At 42.1% G+C, this 17,718-nt stretch overlaps 1 protein-coding gene across 1 annotated transcript; it reads left to right on the top strand.

The window, feature by feature from the left end:
* Window positions 1-48: 48 nt before the first annotated feature.
* On the top strand, window positions 49-17,206 carry LOC309534527 (vitamin D3 hydroxylase-associated protein-like). The gene is made up of 15 exons (XM_082226746.1): window positions 49-1,215; window positions 3,121-3,234; window positions 4,439-4,582; window positions 5,668-5,801; window positions 7,576-7,782; window positions 8,875-8,915; window positions 9,715-9,839; window positions 10,967-11,092; window positions 12,282-12,379; window positions 12,993-13,092; window positions 13,511-13,554; window positions 14,554-14,593; window positions 15,404-15,512; window positions 16,025-16,170; window positions 16,293-17,206. Exons 1-15 carry the CDS (start codon window positions 1,006-1,008, stop codon window positions 16,419-16,421), a joined length of 1,767 nt encoding a protein of 588 aa, XP_082082872.1. The 5' UTR covers window positions 49-1,005; the 3' UTR covers window positions 16,422-17,206.
* Window positions 17,207-17,718: the final 512 nt, after the last annotated feature.

Below are 17,718 nucleotides of genomic sequence, written 5' to 3'. Positions count from 1 at the left end.
TGTTTTTTGTTTTTAACAAATTAACAAAATGGTTCAAACTAGAAAACCACAATTGTCAGTGAAACCAGAGCAGTCAGAAAGCCAGAGTTAACTGCTGACAAAAGCAGAGCAAGAAAAGTGGGGAGAGGCACAATGGGAAATGCCCTCTTCTAGACTGCCACTGCCAACCTAACATCTGTAAACTGTGGCACAGTTCGGAGGGCCCCATTGTTGCACCATGGTAGAGACTACATTGTGTTTCTGTGAATTCTTCCATTTGAAGGTTTCTTGCAATCTACTAGCCAATACTGTGGAGATAGCCACACACAACCCAGTGGGGAGGCAGGGAGCTTATAGCTTGCTAACTATGAGCAAAGTGTGTGAGAACTTGGTTCAGCCTCTGTGCTGTGTGGTGGGTATTGGAGAAGAGCTCGTTGAAAATGCAATAGTAAGTTACTCAGCAGCATAGGTTAGTATTTTATAAACTGCAAATGAGTTTAAGTTTGGAAATGAGTAACTGTTACTCTTTGCTAAGACAGACCAAAGTCTGTCCATCTCCCAGCCATTTTCTTCAGGCTTCTAAAGGTCAGGCCAATTATTTGTGTGTGCTTTCATGCATATACGAGATGGCTTGGTTTCCACTGAGAGGAGGAAAATTATGTACCTGATCCTTGTAATGTACAGGCTCTATTTACAAGGAATAAGTTGTCATCATAATGACTATTTTACTCCTAAAAAAAGAAGTGAGCAATGGTGTCGTTGCTTGTTACATCTGATGTGAAAGAGACTGCTCAGAATTGTATGGACTCTTTTGTCGACTCCAGCAGGAAAACAACCTTGAGTTACTGTTTTAACAGATCAAAGGTCAATTTTCTGGGATGCCTTGGGCGGAGTCTTATCTTGGGAGCCCCTATGTTGATGGTCTCTTGGAGTGTGAAATAGCTCGGGAACTGATACTTAAATAGCACCAGCCTCCTCCAGTATCAGAGAAGGGCAAACTGGGAAGACAGAGAGAAGGGCTTTGCCATGATCCAGGAGAAGTTGATAGAGATCCTGCCCAGGGATGGAATTTATCCTCAGGCTGCTCTTGCTGTTGCCTGTGGCTCGGCAGCAGCGGTTGTGGTTTGGAAATGGGTGGCCCGCAAAAGGATTCTGCAGAAGATGGAAGAGGCCAGGCAATGGCGAGACGACAGCTTGGAACAAATGGAAAAAATGATTTGGAAATTTAAACAGAAGGTAACTTTTAATTGGGGTGGGGTGCAGGGGAAAGAGATGGAGGCCTTTCTGAAAATGAGATCTTTCTCAAACAACACTTTTAATGGCTGTGATCATGTCTACCTGAGAGCACTCCAGTCAGGTTTGCTTGTGATCGTGTCCACTTTGTGTGGGGTACAAATAAAACCTGGGACCTTCTGTGTGCAAAGCAGGTACTGCTGCACTGAGCTAATGCTGAGTCCCTAAGATGGACAGCATCTTGTGCGCCTCATTCTGGCAATTCCTGCAGCTAAGCTGGTGCCCAGTGTATTGCTTTCCTTTCCTTTGGACCACATCAGTGAGGCTGAGAGGGGGGGTCTTGTCTTCTGGGCAGCCCAGGGCCTCCGTGACACTGCCTAGGCTTGAGCCCAGATAGGTCGCTTTGGTGCTGCTAATTCAGCAAAAACAAGGCAGGAGGCAGCAGTTACAAGTTACTGGTCTGTTCAATAGTTGTTTTTTTAAAGAGTATTAGGATAAGTGGATTTTTACTGCATAATCCAGTCCTGTAACCATTCAAAATGAAACCCTACTTTTAAAAGTCACCAGAGTATCTCCCACATTCTTCCAATACTAGCTTGAGAGTGGGTCTGTCAGGCCATGCAGGCTGGTTTTGGCTTTTGAACACAGGATCTTGGTGCCCAAATTGTTAGGATTAGCATGGACTGGGCATGATGATGTTTGCAGCAGTATCCAAAGTCTGTCTCTTAACAGCAAATCTCCTCTTCTGAAACTGCTGGTCACAGGCAGGCTTCAGTCCTGCATTTGTGGGTGGAGGAACATGCATTAAAAGTTGGGAGGCTGCTTCCCCAGCCACTGCCGATTGTGATAGTTCTGCTGCACTTACTCAAGAATTCATAATCCCATAAATAAACAGGAATAACAAACTGGTGATCCAGGGTTTGACTGTGACTCTCAAGAGGACAGTAGATTAGTGTTTAACAGATTTGGCAAATATTCCAACATTGCTTCAAGCTCCTGACTTCAAGTGTACACACTAATTTGAGCAAGATCAAGATAGGAGAAACAATTGAAATGGGGAGTTGGGGCCTCATTACAGGCAGAATCAATGTCCCTATCTGCAACACAGGTCCCATTTTGATTGCATCACCACCTGCCTCATCATAGCACTCACTGGGAAATCAACATTGTAATAGGATTGTATGAAGACCTTGCAAATTCTGTACTGTTAAAGTGGGACTTTGCTACCAACTGTTGCAGTGCGTTCTTCGGAGTCCTTTTATTCAGAACGCTGCAAATGAGAAAACAGACAGGTTTGTCCATGTGAATAAATAGATATGAATGGTTGTGTGTGTGTGTCTGTCTGTCTGTGTGTGTACACACAAGCACACACACACAGAGTGGTCCACCCTCTCTTGCTGTGACTATGTCCACAGCTAATATGTCCACAGCCTTAGTAAGTTCTGGCAAAGGTAATACAGACCCCAACAGACAAAAAGGTGTGAAATGGCAGAAGACCTTGAGCTGTTTTGGGTGCCTTTTTAGAAATGTATTTCTCTGTTCCTTAATATATCTATGTACCTCTGCTTGACTAAGAAATTCCCCAGGGAAATAGAAATCTTTACCTTATTTTAGGGATTGCTTCCAAATGGATAGGCGCTCAACCGCCTTGGTTTACTGTTTGAGGAACTGATGCGTGTACAATGTCTGTAAATTCTACTTTAGTTTTGTTGCTATTTTGTTTTGGTTATTGTTTCCTGGATCTATCATGGGGAAAAAATTACCCATTTAAAAGCAACAACAACTGATGGGACTGCATTCTGGTTTCACAATTTTGAGCTTGTGACCAAAGTGACTTTTATAACTTGGGGCTATTCCCAATGTGTGAGGATAAGCATTTCCTTCTGACACAGCTGCCTCCTCTTGCAGAACCCAGGAATCCAGTCAGAATTTATTCTCTCCCTGTCGCTTGTGGAACTGGCAGAGAAACTTAGAGAGGAGACACTTTCTCCAGAAAATGTCCTGTATACCTATGCAAAGAAGGTGAGTGCAACTGCTTCAGCAGGAAGCCTTCTGACATACTTCTGTTCAACCACATGACTTTCCAGATAATGCACCATTTTTATGTACTAATTGGTAGCTGTTGCTCATTTAGTCCCAGGTGCTCTGTCAATGTAGTGTGTCTGTTATAGGGATATCTATTCCCCCCTCACCCTTTAAACCTTTCCCAATGTCCTCATTTTACAAAGGGCATAGGGGGGAAAAATCAAGTAACAGATAGTGCTGAAAGTTTGAAATGTATTGGAGCTCATAGGAGAACAATCCCTGTCACCTGATGCTGCAGAGCATGGCTATGACTGTGCCATTAGGCAGGAGTGAGTAAGCTCTGGTTCCTGGACCAATTGCTGCCATCCCAGACCACTGACATGCCCCTTAGCACTCTCCCAGTGCCAGTGTAGTGTAGTTGTTAAGAGCGGTAGACTCATAATGTGGTGAACCGGGTTCGCGTCTCCGCTCCTCCACATGCAGCTGCTGGGTGACCTTGGGCTAGTCACACTTCTTTGAAGTCTCTCAGCCTCACTCACCTCACAGAGTGTTTCTTGTGGGGGAGGAAGGGAAAGGAGAATGTTCGCCGCTTTGAGACTCCTTTGGGTAGTGATAAAGTGGGATATCGAATCCAAACTCTTCTTCTTCTCCCCAGGCCATTCACATCACAATGGCCCTGTTCCATGCTCAAATGATTTTATCTGGCTGGAATGTGTTATTGAAATGTGATCATGCCTTTTTCTTGCCTGGCTGGAGAGAGATGTGTGTCTTCTTGTATACCCAAAATGTGATGCAGTGGACAAAGGTCACATACTTTGCTCCACCCATTTTTGACTCTGACCCAACCTATGTGGCTCCTGGAAGGTTACCCATGAGGGAATATGGCCCTCGAGCTACAGAAGTCCCCCAGGCTGCACTGGCTCAACTCTTAATGAATTTGTACCAAATTCTGGGTCATCGAAATCTCAATTATGCTTTTACTGGGCCAAAATGACTGACATGACTTTTCAGTTTGTTAAACTTAGGAGTTGCAAGTAGCATATTAACAGTCTTCTACCTTCCAAAGTTTTAGACAATGATGACATTTTGAACTTGCTGCAGAAATACCTTTTTTATAATGTGAATGCTCTCTTTCTCCCTATTTTCCCTCCTCCTCCTCCTCCTCCTCCTCCTCCTCCTCCTCCTCCTCCTCCTTGGCAAGGCTCTTGAAGTGACCCAGGAGGTGAACTGTGTGACTGATTTTATTCACGGCTGTGAGGAACAGCTCCAGGAAGTGAAGAAGCAAAAGGAGAAAGGCCTGCTGTATGGGATTCCTGTCAGCATTAAGGACCACATTGGATGCAAGGTTAATCCCCCTTTTACCCTTAAATGTGGTCACCACTTTCCTTATGATGATCTGTCTGTGCATCAGTTGTGATGTTGATTGGTTCAATGTAATCATTACTTCTCCCCTCTCACAGCAGCTTCAGCTAACCTACAGGGCATGGCCCATTTAATTTTGGCCATTGTGGAACTCTAGAGAAGGGAGATAACTGAAATGGGGTACAGCATGATCACATTCCAATGAAATATATATATACATTTCCAAATTTGGCATACATAATTGTGTGTGCATGTGCACATCTACAGATATGAGTGCATGTTACATGGATTGCCTGGTTCCGCTCACTATGAATGCACAAATGTTAAGGTTGAAATAGGTCTTTTTAAAATGACTCCAGTATGGTGTAGTAATTAGCATGTCAGAGTATGGCTGAGGCAACTCGAATTCAAATCCTTGCTCACCTGTGAGGCTCACTTTGGGCCAGCCCCTGTCTCCTAGCCTAAACTACCCCACAGGTATTGTTGGATGGATAAATAAATATGGGGAGGAGAGCCATTTTGTTCCATTGTGAGTCCTTTGGAGGAAAGGTGGGATATATAACAAATCGAATGAATGAATGTTTGAGAATTGTAATTGGGTGCTAGGGTATAATATATTCAAGAATCCATTCTAATTCTGTATATTATTATGATTATGATTATTATTAAAAACTTGCTCCTAGTCCATGGCAGGCCGTCAGGGTGGGCCTTGGCTAATTAAATATTATATGGCCCTTTAAACTGTGGGTAGAGTATTTTGTTTGTTTGTTACTATGTTGTGTATGTTTGTTACTATGTTGTCATGTGATCCTCACATGAAGGATGGTGTAGAAATTCCATCCATCTATCTATCATCTATCTATCTATCATCTATCTATCTATCATCAATAAGCCAATCAAGGTTTTCTATCAGGGCCAATCCCCATGGGATCTGGGAAAACTTTCTTTGTTTTATGGCGTCTATTTTACCAACAAGGCTTAATAGTTTCGTTCTTAGGCCAAGCTACATAGCTCTAGACTTATTTGCCCCATCATGTTAAATCAGCTGTGTTTGGTTTTCTCCCAAAGGGCCACATCTCCACGTGTGGGTTGGTGCACTTTCTCGGCAAAGTGGAAAAGGACGACAGCGTGATAGTAAAAGTTTTGAAGAAACAGGGGGCAATACCATTTGTGAAGACCAACACTCCCCAAAGCATGATTAAGTATACTTTAGCACACTCTCTTCTTTTGTAATTCCCTGTTGCTTTCTCTTTTTACAAATATACCATAGGACTAAGAAAGAAAAAATAAAAATTGTGAGCAGCTTGGCTTTCTAATGTAGCAAAAAACACTATGGGGGACATTACAGAGATTTGGGGCTTTTTCAGACGGCACTCACCAGAACTCAGTTCTGGCACCTTTCAGGTGGGTGCCATTGCCATTCTAAGAGAATGAGGAAGCTGTTTATGGCACATTTTCTAGAAAAATAGCACTGCAGAGTTTGATAGATTATGATCAATGTGGGGGAGAGTGATTTGAGAGGAATTATTCTGAAGAGATCTGAGTCATAAATAGGAAGCATCTCTTCACAATTAAGATAGGGAATTTACTTCTATAATATGTCATGGCAGACGAACCCTGCCCCAACAGCGTCCACTCGCTTAACGAGTAGATAAACTTTTGCCAAGTTAGATCACTGAGCCATTTAGCTCAGTTTGACTACTCAGACTGTAAGTGGTGGGTCTTCAAGGATTCAGACAGGAGTGTTTTACATCCCTACTTGAAGATGCCGGAGATAGAAAGTAGGATCTTTTATATTATTAATGAAATCTATTCTTTATTCAGAATGAAATTTTGCATTTTTCACTCACCCCATAAAGAGCATTCTCTTCCTGGTGAAGGGGGCAGGGCTTTTGTTATGTACCTCATTGCACTCACATGTGCATCTCCAGTGGGCATAGAGCTGGGATGAAGAACCTGTGGGTTTTGCTGGGCTACAACTCCCATCATCCCTGACTATTGACCATACTAGCTTGGGTGCTGGGAAATAGATTCCAACATGATAGGAAGAGCCATAAGTTCTCCTTCCCTAAAAGGATGCAAATGAGGTTGTTAACTGGATTTTACCAGAATGCAGGTGGTTGGTGGTATTTTTGAATGCTTCCCACACATCAAATGTTGCATAGCAGGGAGTATGCAAGTTAGAACTTTCCCCCTGGTTGAATAGTTATTTATTTTCAGGTAACTTTTTAATGAACCTTTTTTCAGTTGTGCGGGTTTCCCACAGGCATCTGATTGGCCACTGTGACAATAGGATGCTGGAGTAGATGGGTCATTAGTCGGATCCAGCAAGCTATTCTTATGTTCTTAATAGTGGCATTCCCCACCCACAGTCAACTCTTCAACCTTAGGATTCTACTAACTTTTTCTTCAGGATGTGTACATTAGCACTGGTTATTATTACACACGATGCTAAATGAAACATCTACATTCAGAGAATATATATCTCAGAATAGGGGACAAGCTATTTCCACTACATTCTTCTTGTGCATTTCTCTGCAGCATCTGAATAACCACGAGTAATTCTGCAAGATGGTTCTTATTTCATTACCTTGCATTAGTCTTCATGATGTCATTCAAGCGCATTCCCTGTATTTCTCAATTGTCTGATGCTATTTCCATTCTATTATTTACCTGCTGGGCAATATTCAACTTAATAGTTGTGCTATTGGAAGGAATAGTGTTAGCATAATAGAATCCCCCCCCAACCCGGCACATGCTTTGCTCAGTCCACAAATCTGCTCCAGAACCCAGAACAGATTTAGGGGAGGGGTTCAGGGGGGAACATTTCATTGCACAAGCAGAGCTCCTTGTGCTGATGGAACATTTTGTTTAGCCCTATGTTGGATGCAACCCATTGTCTCATGCTTTGTTTGAGTATAAGGCATAAAGCTCCTATAAATCATTAATGGTCAACCCGCTTTCTACTTCACTCAGCTATGACTGCAGCAACTTAATCTTTGGTCAGACAATCAACCCCCTGAACCACAAGAAAAGTCCTGGTGGTTCCTCTGGAGGGGAAGGGGCACTTATTGCAGGAGGAGGGTCCCTCTTGGGCTTTGGGACAGACGTCGCTGGAAGCATTCGGCTCCCATCAAGTTTCTGTGGGCTTTGTGGACTCAAACCAACTGGTAATCGACTGAGGTGGGTCCTGGAAAGTTCACTCAATTAACTGGTCCTGGGCTGGCAGATAGTCAATCAGGTGAATGCTAATGGAATGTGTTTACCGAGCATTAGTGGGAGATGCTTCATTTGAGCAGAAACAACCAGTGCTTTTTGAATTTGCATATTGAATGTAGGTATTCCTGTAGTTCAGGAGTGGGGAACTTTGAGCCTGCGGATGAAATGTGGGCCTGCTCCCATTACCAGCCCTGCACTGTGTCCCCTTTAATTGCTTTTGGCTGGCTGGAATGCATTTTTTTAAAAATGCATTTTTATTCCACAAAATGCACTGGCTGTTTTACAGAAACAAAGTCTCCTTCCCACTTCTGGTACATGCAGCATAATGCCTTGTGTTTGTTGAGATGAAGAGATGCATGTGGGGCTATAGAAACTTCTGCCTTTTGTGTGGCTGGACTGTAGCCTATAATACCAAAAGAAGAGTCACATCCATCAGTCCAGCCACTTTTTCCTTCTAATAACCCTGCCAACCATGGGCCCCAGGAATGTTGCTCACAAGGGAATGTGGTCCCTGGGGCTGGAAAGGATTTAACACCCTTCCTTGACTGTGATAAATATTCCAATTTTATGCATTCTGAGATATCTGGAGCAAAACTAAGTTTATTGTCATAACTGTTACTGCTACATTTAAATGCCCTGGGCCACTTTAGGAGGAAGAGTGGGATATAAATTTATATGTTTCTATTATTCTAATTATAATTGATACATTATACCCTACAATATTATATATTCTTTTTAAGTCAGTACTTTAAATTTTAGTTTATTACATAATTTCTTTGCTATACATTCATTCACGTTATAGAAGTTGCACCTGGCTGTTTGAAACATGTGATTGTTCTGTTGTTAATATCATGCTACATCTAAAGTCAAACTCGATTCTCTCATGATAATATTTACCATGCCAGCAAATCGTAACTGAATGAATTGTTAACTCCAGTGTAGCTGAACTCTAGTATCATTTCTGAATGCCTGCATGTGATTTGCAACTGAAACATGGATCATCTTCTACTGTGTTGATAGTTACAACTCTTTCTCTCTCATTTGCATCATTCCCAGCACACTTGGTCTTGCTAGCCCTATTGCTGGCATGAAGTCGGGTAAGTAATTTTTATCCATTCAGATTAGTAAAAGAACTTTCAACTATGCTAGGAACTTGCATATCCTTTCAGTGACATTAGAGTGTATTTAAATAATGTAGTCCCCTTGCTGTAAACCAGGGATAGCAATTGTGGTTGTGGCGATCACACAGGGCCCCCAGACGTTTCACGGTCTATTGACCCTGTGCCACCACTACAGTTGCTTTCTTCGCTGCCACCACCCTGCTTCTCATCTTAGGAGGCAAACGCCACAGTGGTCCTTCTAGATATTTCTGAACTTCAACTTCCATTATCTCACACTGACCATCTGCACATTGACGATGTTGAATGGGCTGATGGGAGCTGGGATCCAGCATCATCTGCTCACCATGTTGATTAACCCTACCAACCAAATCATTAGTATAGTAGCTCTGAACTTAAATAATTGCATAAAGTTTGAACTTTTGGTAATAAGAGTAGGGATCACAGTGCATCCTATTCAGACTGCAATCCATTGTGTGTCAGTGGAGTTGTGTACTTGACTTAGTGAAAGTGAACTTGGGAATTTTAAGAACAGTTTTTCTGGGTTACACTACTTGTCCATTTAGCCCAGTATTGTCTAAATCCCCTACTATGTGACTATTTTAACTGGAGGTGCCTGTGTTTGAACCTGGGACCTTCTGTGTGCAATGCATGTGTTCTACCACTGACCTGTGTGGTTCCTCCCCCTTTCTTGGCTACTGGAATGTAGACTAGGGCATAAAAGTCCACATGCTTTCTCTCCTCCACCTCCTATGTCTCCATTTTTTTTTTTTTGCAGTTACAGCAACAATTGGCCCAATGGCAAGGGATGTGGACAGCCTGGTTCTGTGCATGAAGGCGCTCCTGTGTGATGAGTTATTCTACCTTGATCCTTCAATACCACCTATGCCATTCAGAGAGGAGGCAAGTGGTGTCAGTGAGGAGAGAGAAGCTGAAATATTCAGCACCATGGACAGCACATTGTTGACCATTGGTCAACAATGAGACCCTTTCAAATAATTTATACAACGATCATAACACTGAGAATGCATGATCTGATGCAGTTCTGCATCTGCCAATATTCTGGCCATTTAATTGAATCCTGGTGCATCAATTTCATCATATCAGTTCAAACTCAGCCCGCTAACTGCTCCACAGACCCAGTGTCCCATAGCTTCTTATTATTTTGATCAACTTCAAATACTTTGCAATATTATTCTTGTGGCACATGAAAGATTTGGAAGAAAAGTTTCTGAACCAATTGATTTGTTAGCTAAGCTTTCATTAGAGGAATATGTAGCAAAACTTCTTACTTGGGATAAGTCATCTCCAGCCTCATTTATTGCACTCTCGCCATGTGAAGAACCAGAGATATCCATATAAGACAAATTAATTTCATCCTGCCACAATAGCCTTGCAGTTACTTTTGCCTCCCTTCCTCCAGCTGCTCCAGTTGCTGATTCACAATACTCCAGCATAGATTTCTGGGCTAAATTTGGCAATAGAGTTCCAAATGATTTATCTGAAGCACTGCTGGTCTGTGCTTGTGTGGTAACCATATTAAAACTGTTAAAAGTGCAGGGTCTCCTTTGGTGGAGATTAGCTTCCGAACATTCTTTATCAGCTGAATGCTAAACGCTGAATCAAAACAGCTGTTCTCCCAGCGCTTGTCCTCCAATTAAAATATATGGCTTTTAAGTCCACATAAGAGTAAAACAGATAAAACAGAAATGCTATTTGCTTGTATGTGGCAATTAACATCAACAGCTGAGCCAACTGGCTTTAAAACTATTCAAAATCAAAATGAATTTAAACAGGCCATGGAGCTCAAGGACACAAGCAGCCTTACTTGTAGCAATCTTCACCTGGAAATCTAGAAAACCTTCAAGGCATTCTATATTCTGTCACCTTCCAAAACTTTTGATCAGTGTTGAAGAAACAGTCCCACTGCAGGGATCCATGATGTGGTTTATAAAAGTGGTTGGAAGCTATTTCTATGCTTCAATGGCCACCTGTAAATAGAAGTTCCTATTTTCTTCATCTTCTTCCAGATATACAGCAGTTCAAAGCCCCTACGGATTGGATACTATGAAGATGATGGCTATTTCCAGCCATCTCCCAGCATGAGGAGGGCTGTTCGGGAAACCAAAAATCTTCTTCAACTCAGAGGGCATACAGTATGTCTGTTTCTTAATTTCTTCACCCAAATTCCATTCTAGGATTTTGTTTGTATCTCTGACACTTTGCCCCAGCTTCTATGGTCATGTGATGAACACTGTCAGATCTACATTGCTTTCAGTTTTTGTTATTGGGTGGGGGAATGAGGCCCAGTTCACACCATGCCTTGTCCATCCAGACATTCTCCTTGCCTTTCCCTGCTATATATTCATGAAAACAAGCACAGTATGTGAACTGGGCAACTGTAAATATATTAGAATTCTTATGTATGCATTTGTATAACAGAAGAGCTGTAAAAATATGCCATTAAAATACAGTGGTCCCTTGAGTTAAGTACTTAATTCATTCCGGAGGCCCATTCTTAACCTGAAACTGTTCTTAACCTGAAGCACCACTTTAGCTAATGGGGCCTCCTGCTGCCACCGCGCTGCTGGAGCACAATTTCTATTCTCATCCTGAAGCAACGTTCTTAACCTGAGGTACTATTTCTGGGTTAGCGGAGTCTGTAACCTGAAGCGTATGTAACCTGAAGTGTATGTAACCCAAGGTACCACTGTATGCCATTTCTCTACAGTTAGGAATTCTGTGCAGGAAAAATGCTTGTATACTGTCATGCTCGATGAACATGAATATCTTTCACCACATGTGCACACTTGGTTCTAACACATATTTAGTTGCTCACATGGATGCACAGTTTTATACACAGAGAGTATGGAAACCTCCTATGTGGGAAATTTATTGCACATACAGTGGCCTTAATATCAACATACCTGTAGTTTTGGAAACTAATCCACACAACTCAACAAACCTATGCAAGTGCTAGAGAGTACATTCCATAAGAAACGGCTGCTAATCCTGGTCTTCAGAATGTATCTGCGTGACATTTTGTTTAAACACTTGTTTGTGGTGGTCAAAATTTATCTGAGGTATACATGAAGAACATAATAGGCCCAGGGCTTATCATTTCTGGGGCAAATTAGCTGCAAAATGAGGAGAGAGCATAGAAAATTTCCATTCCTGTTGCACTTCTACCACCCAACCCTTTACTAGAGCTTTGCTTCATTTTCCTCAACACTTTCAGAGAGCTCTCTGAATCTATTAAAGAGTGGGGTGGATTACATAATCCTTATGTGCAGCTCATATAATTTTGCCTGCTGTCAAATAAAAGCTGTTATCTTTTCCTCGCAGCTCATCCCCTTTGTTCCTCCTCGGCTTAATTATGTGGTTGATGAGCTCTACACCAAAGGCCTATTTTCCGATGGATGTGCAAATTTGCTGGACAAGTTGTAAGTAGACGTTCTGGTATGTGAACATGGCTGTTGCTTGATAACATTGCTATTATGGCCATGCATTGGAAAAGCGTGATGCCCAGGATAGCTTTTGTGATGATAACTGACACATTAATAAATAACAGATTTTCATCAGAGTATGTTTAATGCTAGGGAAAACTCAGGGATAGGAAAAGTTCATTTTGTTAAAGTCTTAGATAATGAGGAGTACCATGCAAAACACATAGCCAAATGGAGCCAAGAGGATAAACTAACTTTGCCTTCACAAACTTTGCAATATAAGAAGTTAGGCAGCCGTGAGTTATAACACCGAATGAGGCTATTGGTTCCTCTAAGTCACTGCTACTGGCAAAGACTACCCAAGGTAAGGTCTTTTCACAGGCTTGCTACCTGAGCACTTTTTCAACGTAGATATCAGGGCTGAACTTTGGTTTTGTTGTGTGCAAAGCAGGTGAGCTATGAAACTATCTGTAAGCTAGGAAATCAGAAAGGCATCATTCCAAGTTTATTCTCACCTGGAATTCTCAGGAACTTAAATTCTTTCCCAGGTTAATGTAACTTCAGATATAAAAACTGAAAAACTTGTTTTTCTTTTTCTTTCATCTTCCAGCAAAGGAGATATTGTGGACCCAAATTTGAAATCCCAGATTAATTGTTACCGTCTTCCCATTCTAGTGAAGAGAATTTTTGCATTCCTCTTGAAACCTATAGTAAGTATTTGGCTCCTTTGCTTCACTGCAGCTGCACGTGCTTTAAGATGCTGACAAGCATAGGGTAGGATGGCTGGATAGAGTAAGGTGAATACACGTCAAAGAGATGGTGAAGTGACTGCTCTGTACAGTGATACCTCTAGATACAAACTTAATTTGTTCTGGAGGTCTGTTCTTAACCTGAAACTGTTCTTAACTAGAGGCGTGCTTTCGCTAATGGGGCCTCTTGCTGCCGCTGTGCTGCTGGCACAAGATTTCCGTTCTCATCCTGGGGCAAAGTTCTCAACTCGAGGTAACTCTTCCAGGTTAGCGGAGTTTGTAACCTGAAGCGTTTGTAACTTGAGGTACCACTGCATTCAACACCAATGATGTGATTGTTGGGGATTCACAATGAAACTAAGCTTGTGTTTCTCTCCAGTACCCTCGGATTGCCAGAGATCTCAATGCACTATGTGGAGTTGGGTAAGAAACATCTGGTTTAAAGATTATCATTGGTGACATTAGCCTTGGGGGTAGTCTGTTGGGGGGCACATGCAACTGCGGGTATTCTTCTTGCCATTTCCTTCCTCTTCCTCTTCCAACACCCCCTTCTATCCTGCTTCCTCTTTGCCCAGCAGACTGCCAGGGAAGAGACAGATTTGCTCTTCTCAGAGGACGGAACTGATCACTTGCAGACAGTATTTGTAATTAGGCTGAGGTTCAAATAAAGTTATTCCAAGGATCATGTGCAGCCCTTGGGCCACAGGTTGTCCACTTCTCCTGTAAAACCTTCATCACCTTCCAGCAGCAATGGGGATGCTTGGCCCCTCCAGATGTAGCTGGACTGCAACTCTTGTTATTCCTGACCATTGGACATGCTGGTTGGGTCTGATGGGAGTTGGGATCTAATGACATCTGGTGGGCTGCAGGTTCCCTATCGCTGCCTTTCAGGAAGCACAGATGGAAGGGAGAGTGTAGTACCCAGCAAAAGGACTGTATGTTGGCAACTTTGCTCTAGTCACATAGGAATGCTGTCTGTAAGGAAATCTGGATGCTTTCAGGTCCCATTTATCTCTATAGTTTGGCAGGCAACTTTAAGGTTAATGCAATATGCATATAGCTTCGGTGCTATTCGGCTATGCCTTTCATATGACAGCAGGCATCTTTGGGAGGCTGCAAAGTGTTGCAGAGGCCATGAGGCACAAAGCAGGAGAGTCTGGTTCCTCATCCCTTCCAGTTCCACAGAGTGATTGACTGAGTCCTCTTTTAATCTCTTATGAAGAGCTTGATTGTGAATTACCACATAGCCAACAAACATTAACCAGCACAGGGTGGGCGGCATCCCATTTTTGTACCCTGTTGCAGAGCCACAGTGGAACCATCCCATTTCCCCCCCACTCATGCCGACATACTTTAAGCAGCACTCTTGAGTACTTCTCTTTCTGCTAGGCAGTTATCTCTTCATTATTTCCAATGTTGCAGGTCAGCAAAAAACCTATGGAACCACCATGTGGCAGCAGCAGTGAGTTTATGTTTACGATTAAGGCTTCATACAATAACTAGTTTGCCATCTAATCTTGTCCAGTGAGCTATGCATACATGGATGTTCAACAGATGCTATTTTTTTTGACACAGAATGGATTTCCATGTAAGATTGATACTATACAAAACAGCTCTATGAGTTGCTTCACCTGAGATCTTTTGTATTTGGCTGTTAACAGAAACACCACATTTTAAACTCAGATATGAAGGGCAGGGGGTCTGTTTTCTATTTCACTTCTAAAATGCATTAAGAGACCCTTCATACTTGATGGGTAGTGTGTGTATTTTCTACTGGGGTATTGTTTGTGGGCTGTGGCAGACTCTGCCTTTTTAGAAGAGACCTTGTTCCATTATCAGCTACAATGCTTATATCCCAGCTGGATCACTGAGGTAATCTGTAGAAGCATCATCTCTTGCCCCCCAAATTGGTGAGACTTATTTGACAAGAAACTGAGCCTTCAGAGTTGTTTGCCTACTCTTGTGGCATGCTCCTCCTGTAGAGAGGTGGCTTCTGTATTGACTTTCAAGGGTTTGCTAAAGTTGTTTCTTTGCTGCCAGACTTAAGCAGAAGCTTACAGATAATAAGATAATTCTGTTAAAGGCATCTCTTTTTGGATTGTTCTTGTGGTATTTTAATTGCTGTAAACCACTTTAGTATTTTTTTGTGGGTATTAATATTTTTTATAAATAATAAATAGAACAAAGGTGGCAATCTAGTCATTGCAATAAAAAAGTTTCTGTGTGCTCACAATTTCTCTTGCTTCCAACTTTAACAACATTCTCTTTACAGATGTATCGTGAAGAATTCCTTGCCGAATGGAGGAAACTGAAACTGGATGTCATCCTCTGCCCTGCTTTGGGTCCAGCATTTAATCACGGCTATCCTGGGAAACTATTTGGTATTATCTGTGTCCCAGTAATGTCTACTGTGTGTGACATGTGGCCTCCCCACCTTTCCATAGCAGTAACATAAATTCTTGTCTGTTTCTCAACTCCCTTTGTATCTTCCTACATGCCAAAAACATACTTAGCTCAAGATGACCAAGGGGTCGAAATGTATGAATGTCGGGCCGTTTGGTGAAGGCTACAAGTGTAAATAATATATAGATACACATGTCAAATAAGAGAATTAACTGGAAGCATATCGTGAAGTTGAGCAGTTCACTCATGGACCTGTGAGCAGTTTGGCTCAGGCTGATTGGGGCTGATGGGAGTTGTAGTCCAACAACATCAGGAGGCACCATGCTGCCTTGTTTTGCCTCTGGTTTCGGCTTAACTTAAATGGGGGAAAATCCCAGTTAGCTATGGTTTCCCTCCAGAGCAGTTCTAAACAACAGCAAACATCTTGCTGAAATTAAAAACAAAAGCAAAAACCCAGGTCACGTTATTTATAGCTTTTCTGTACTTTCAGCTGCTACATCCTACACCAATTTATACAACCTCCTGAACTTTCCTGCTGGAGTTGTGCCAGTCACCACTGTTTCCCAAGCTGATGAAGAAGAGCTCAAACACTACACAGGGCATTATGGTGACCCTTGGGACAAGTGCATGAAAGAGGTCGGCACACATTTACCAGAAAAAATCCACCTGCCTTTTCCCAGTCCTCATGCTACCTAACTATACCTTGAAGCTTTCTAATGCTGTTGTGTTGTCCTGTCTTTTTGCCCCTCCATTTTCAGGCTGTCAGCGATGCTGTTGGGCTCCCTGTGGCTGTCCAGTGTGTGGCTGTGTGTTGGCAAGAGGAACTGTGTCTTCGCTTCATGAAGGAGGTGGAGACTCTTGTTCGTGAGAGGAGAACTCCCAAATGATTATAGCACCAATACTAATGGAACAATGCAACCTACCACAGTGAGGGTTAGAACATCTCCAAGTTCACTTCTGAAATATTTTAAAATGCAGGTTAAGGCGTGGTTATTTGTGAAATCCAACATCCTACTCAGCGGGAGGCTATTTATGACTAAGACCTAGTTCTCACAAACAGCAGAAGTCGTGCTTGCACTGTACTACTTCAAATTGTACATGATCAAATGTTTCTATATTCAGAATATACTCTCATGTATAGAATACAGCGACCTCATACTCTGCATTATTCAGGAATTGTAAGCAACCCAAAAATCAGTTAAGCTTTCATAGGTTGAGTCCACCATCTTGATTCAAAATGGCATATAATTGAAATGACGCATAAGCAAAAATCAGTTACTGATTTCAGGAACGATTATGCACAATTTGGTTATGATATATCTTAAGTGTTGTCCAAATGCCTAGTGAACAAACAACTTCTCAAGTTACAGACTAGCATATCAAGGGGAAAGCTAGGCTAGACTCCCACAGAGCAAATGAGAACTTTTGTTCCTGAGATTAATGGCAGCAAGAAAGATTATTTTTTAGGAATGTGCAGGGAAAGAAAAGGTTCTTCTCCTTCACTTGATGCCCAATAGTAAGTGGCTTCCCACTGTGTCTACTTTCAATTAAGGAAAAAAGCTAGAGTTACATCTTGTTCGGACCTCGTGTTGTGATTAAAATGCATTTTGTATTCTTTAAACATGGTTCTAGTAAGACGGCCATCCTAATAAAGCAGCAGCACCAGGGACAACTTGTGTATTGGGCTGCCTAGTAAGGCAATGCTTGTTAGAGGCATCTGTGCTTGTGATATAGCCATTCTTTATTACAATGATATAAACCTCTTAATTCTACCCTATATTTTCATCTTAAAGTTAAGTGTATGTAACTCAGATAGACTGAAAATTAGTAGCTCCCTTGATATCAAGGCCAAATATCCTTAGCAACTGCTTAGTGACCACATATCAGAATAGACACATTTGTGTGGATGGTGTTTGCTTTTGGAAGCCAAGAACAAAGATTCAGGGTGGGGCTTGAAGGTGTGAGGTGTGAAGATCAACCTGGAATTATGGTGCAAGCAATCTGGACTTCGCTACTTACTCTGGGCCTACTGGCTTCTTCCATTGATGTGAAGAGGAAAACATTGAGGTAAACCTGGATTTTAGCAGTGGATTCTGGAAATGGATAGTGCTGTATCCTAATCCATACAATCAGCACTTCTCTCTTTGTTCCAATTTGGAGAAGGCTACACAGTGAAGTACCAAA

The sequence above is a fragment of the Podarcis vaucheri genome (assembly GCF_965113315.1).
Source record: "Podarcis vaucheri genome assembly, chromosome: 6".
NCBI lineage: Eukaryota > Metazoa > Chordata > Lepidosauria > Squamata > Lacertidae > Podarcis > Podarcis vaucheri.
Note: the sequence above shows the minus strand (reverse complement) of the source record. Positions and strands in the feature narration are given on the sequence as shown.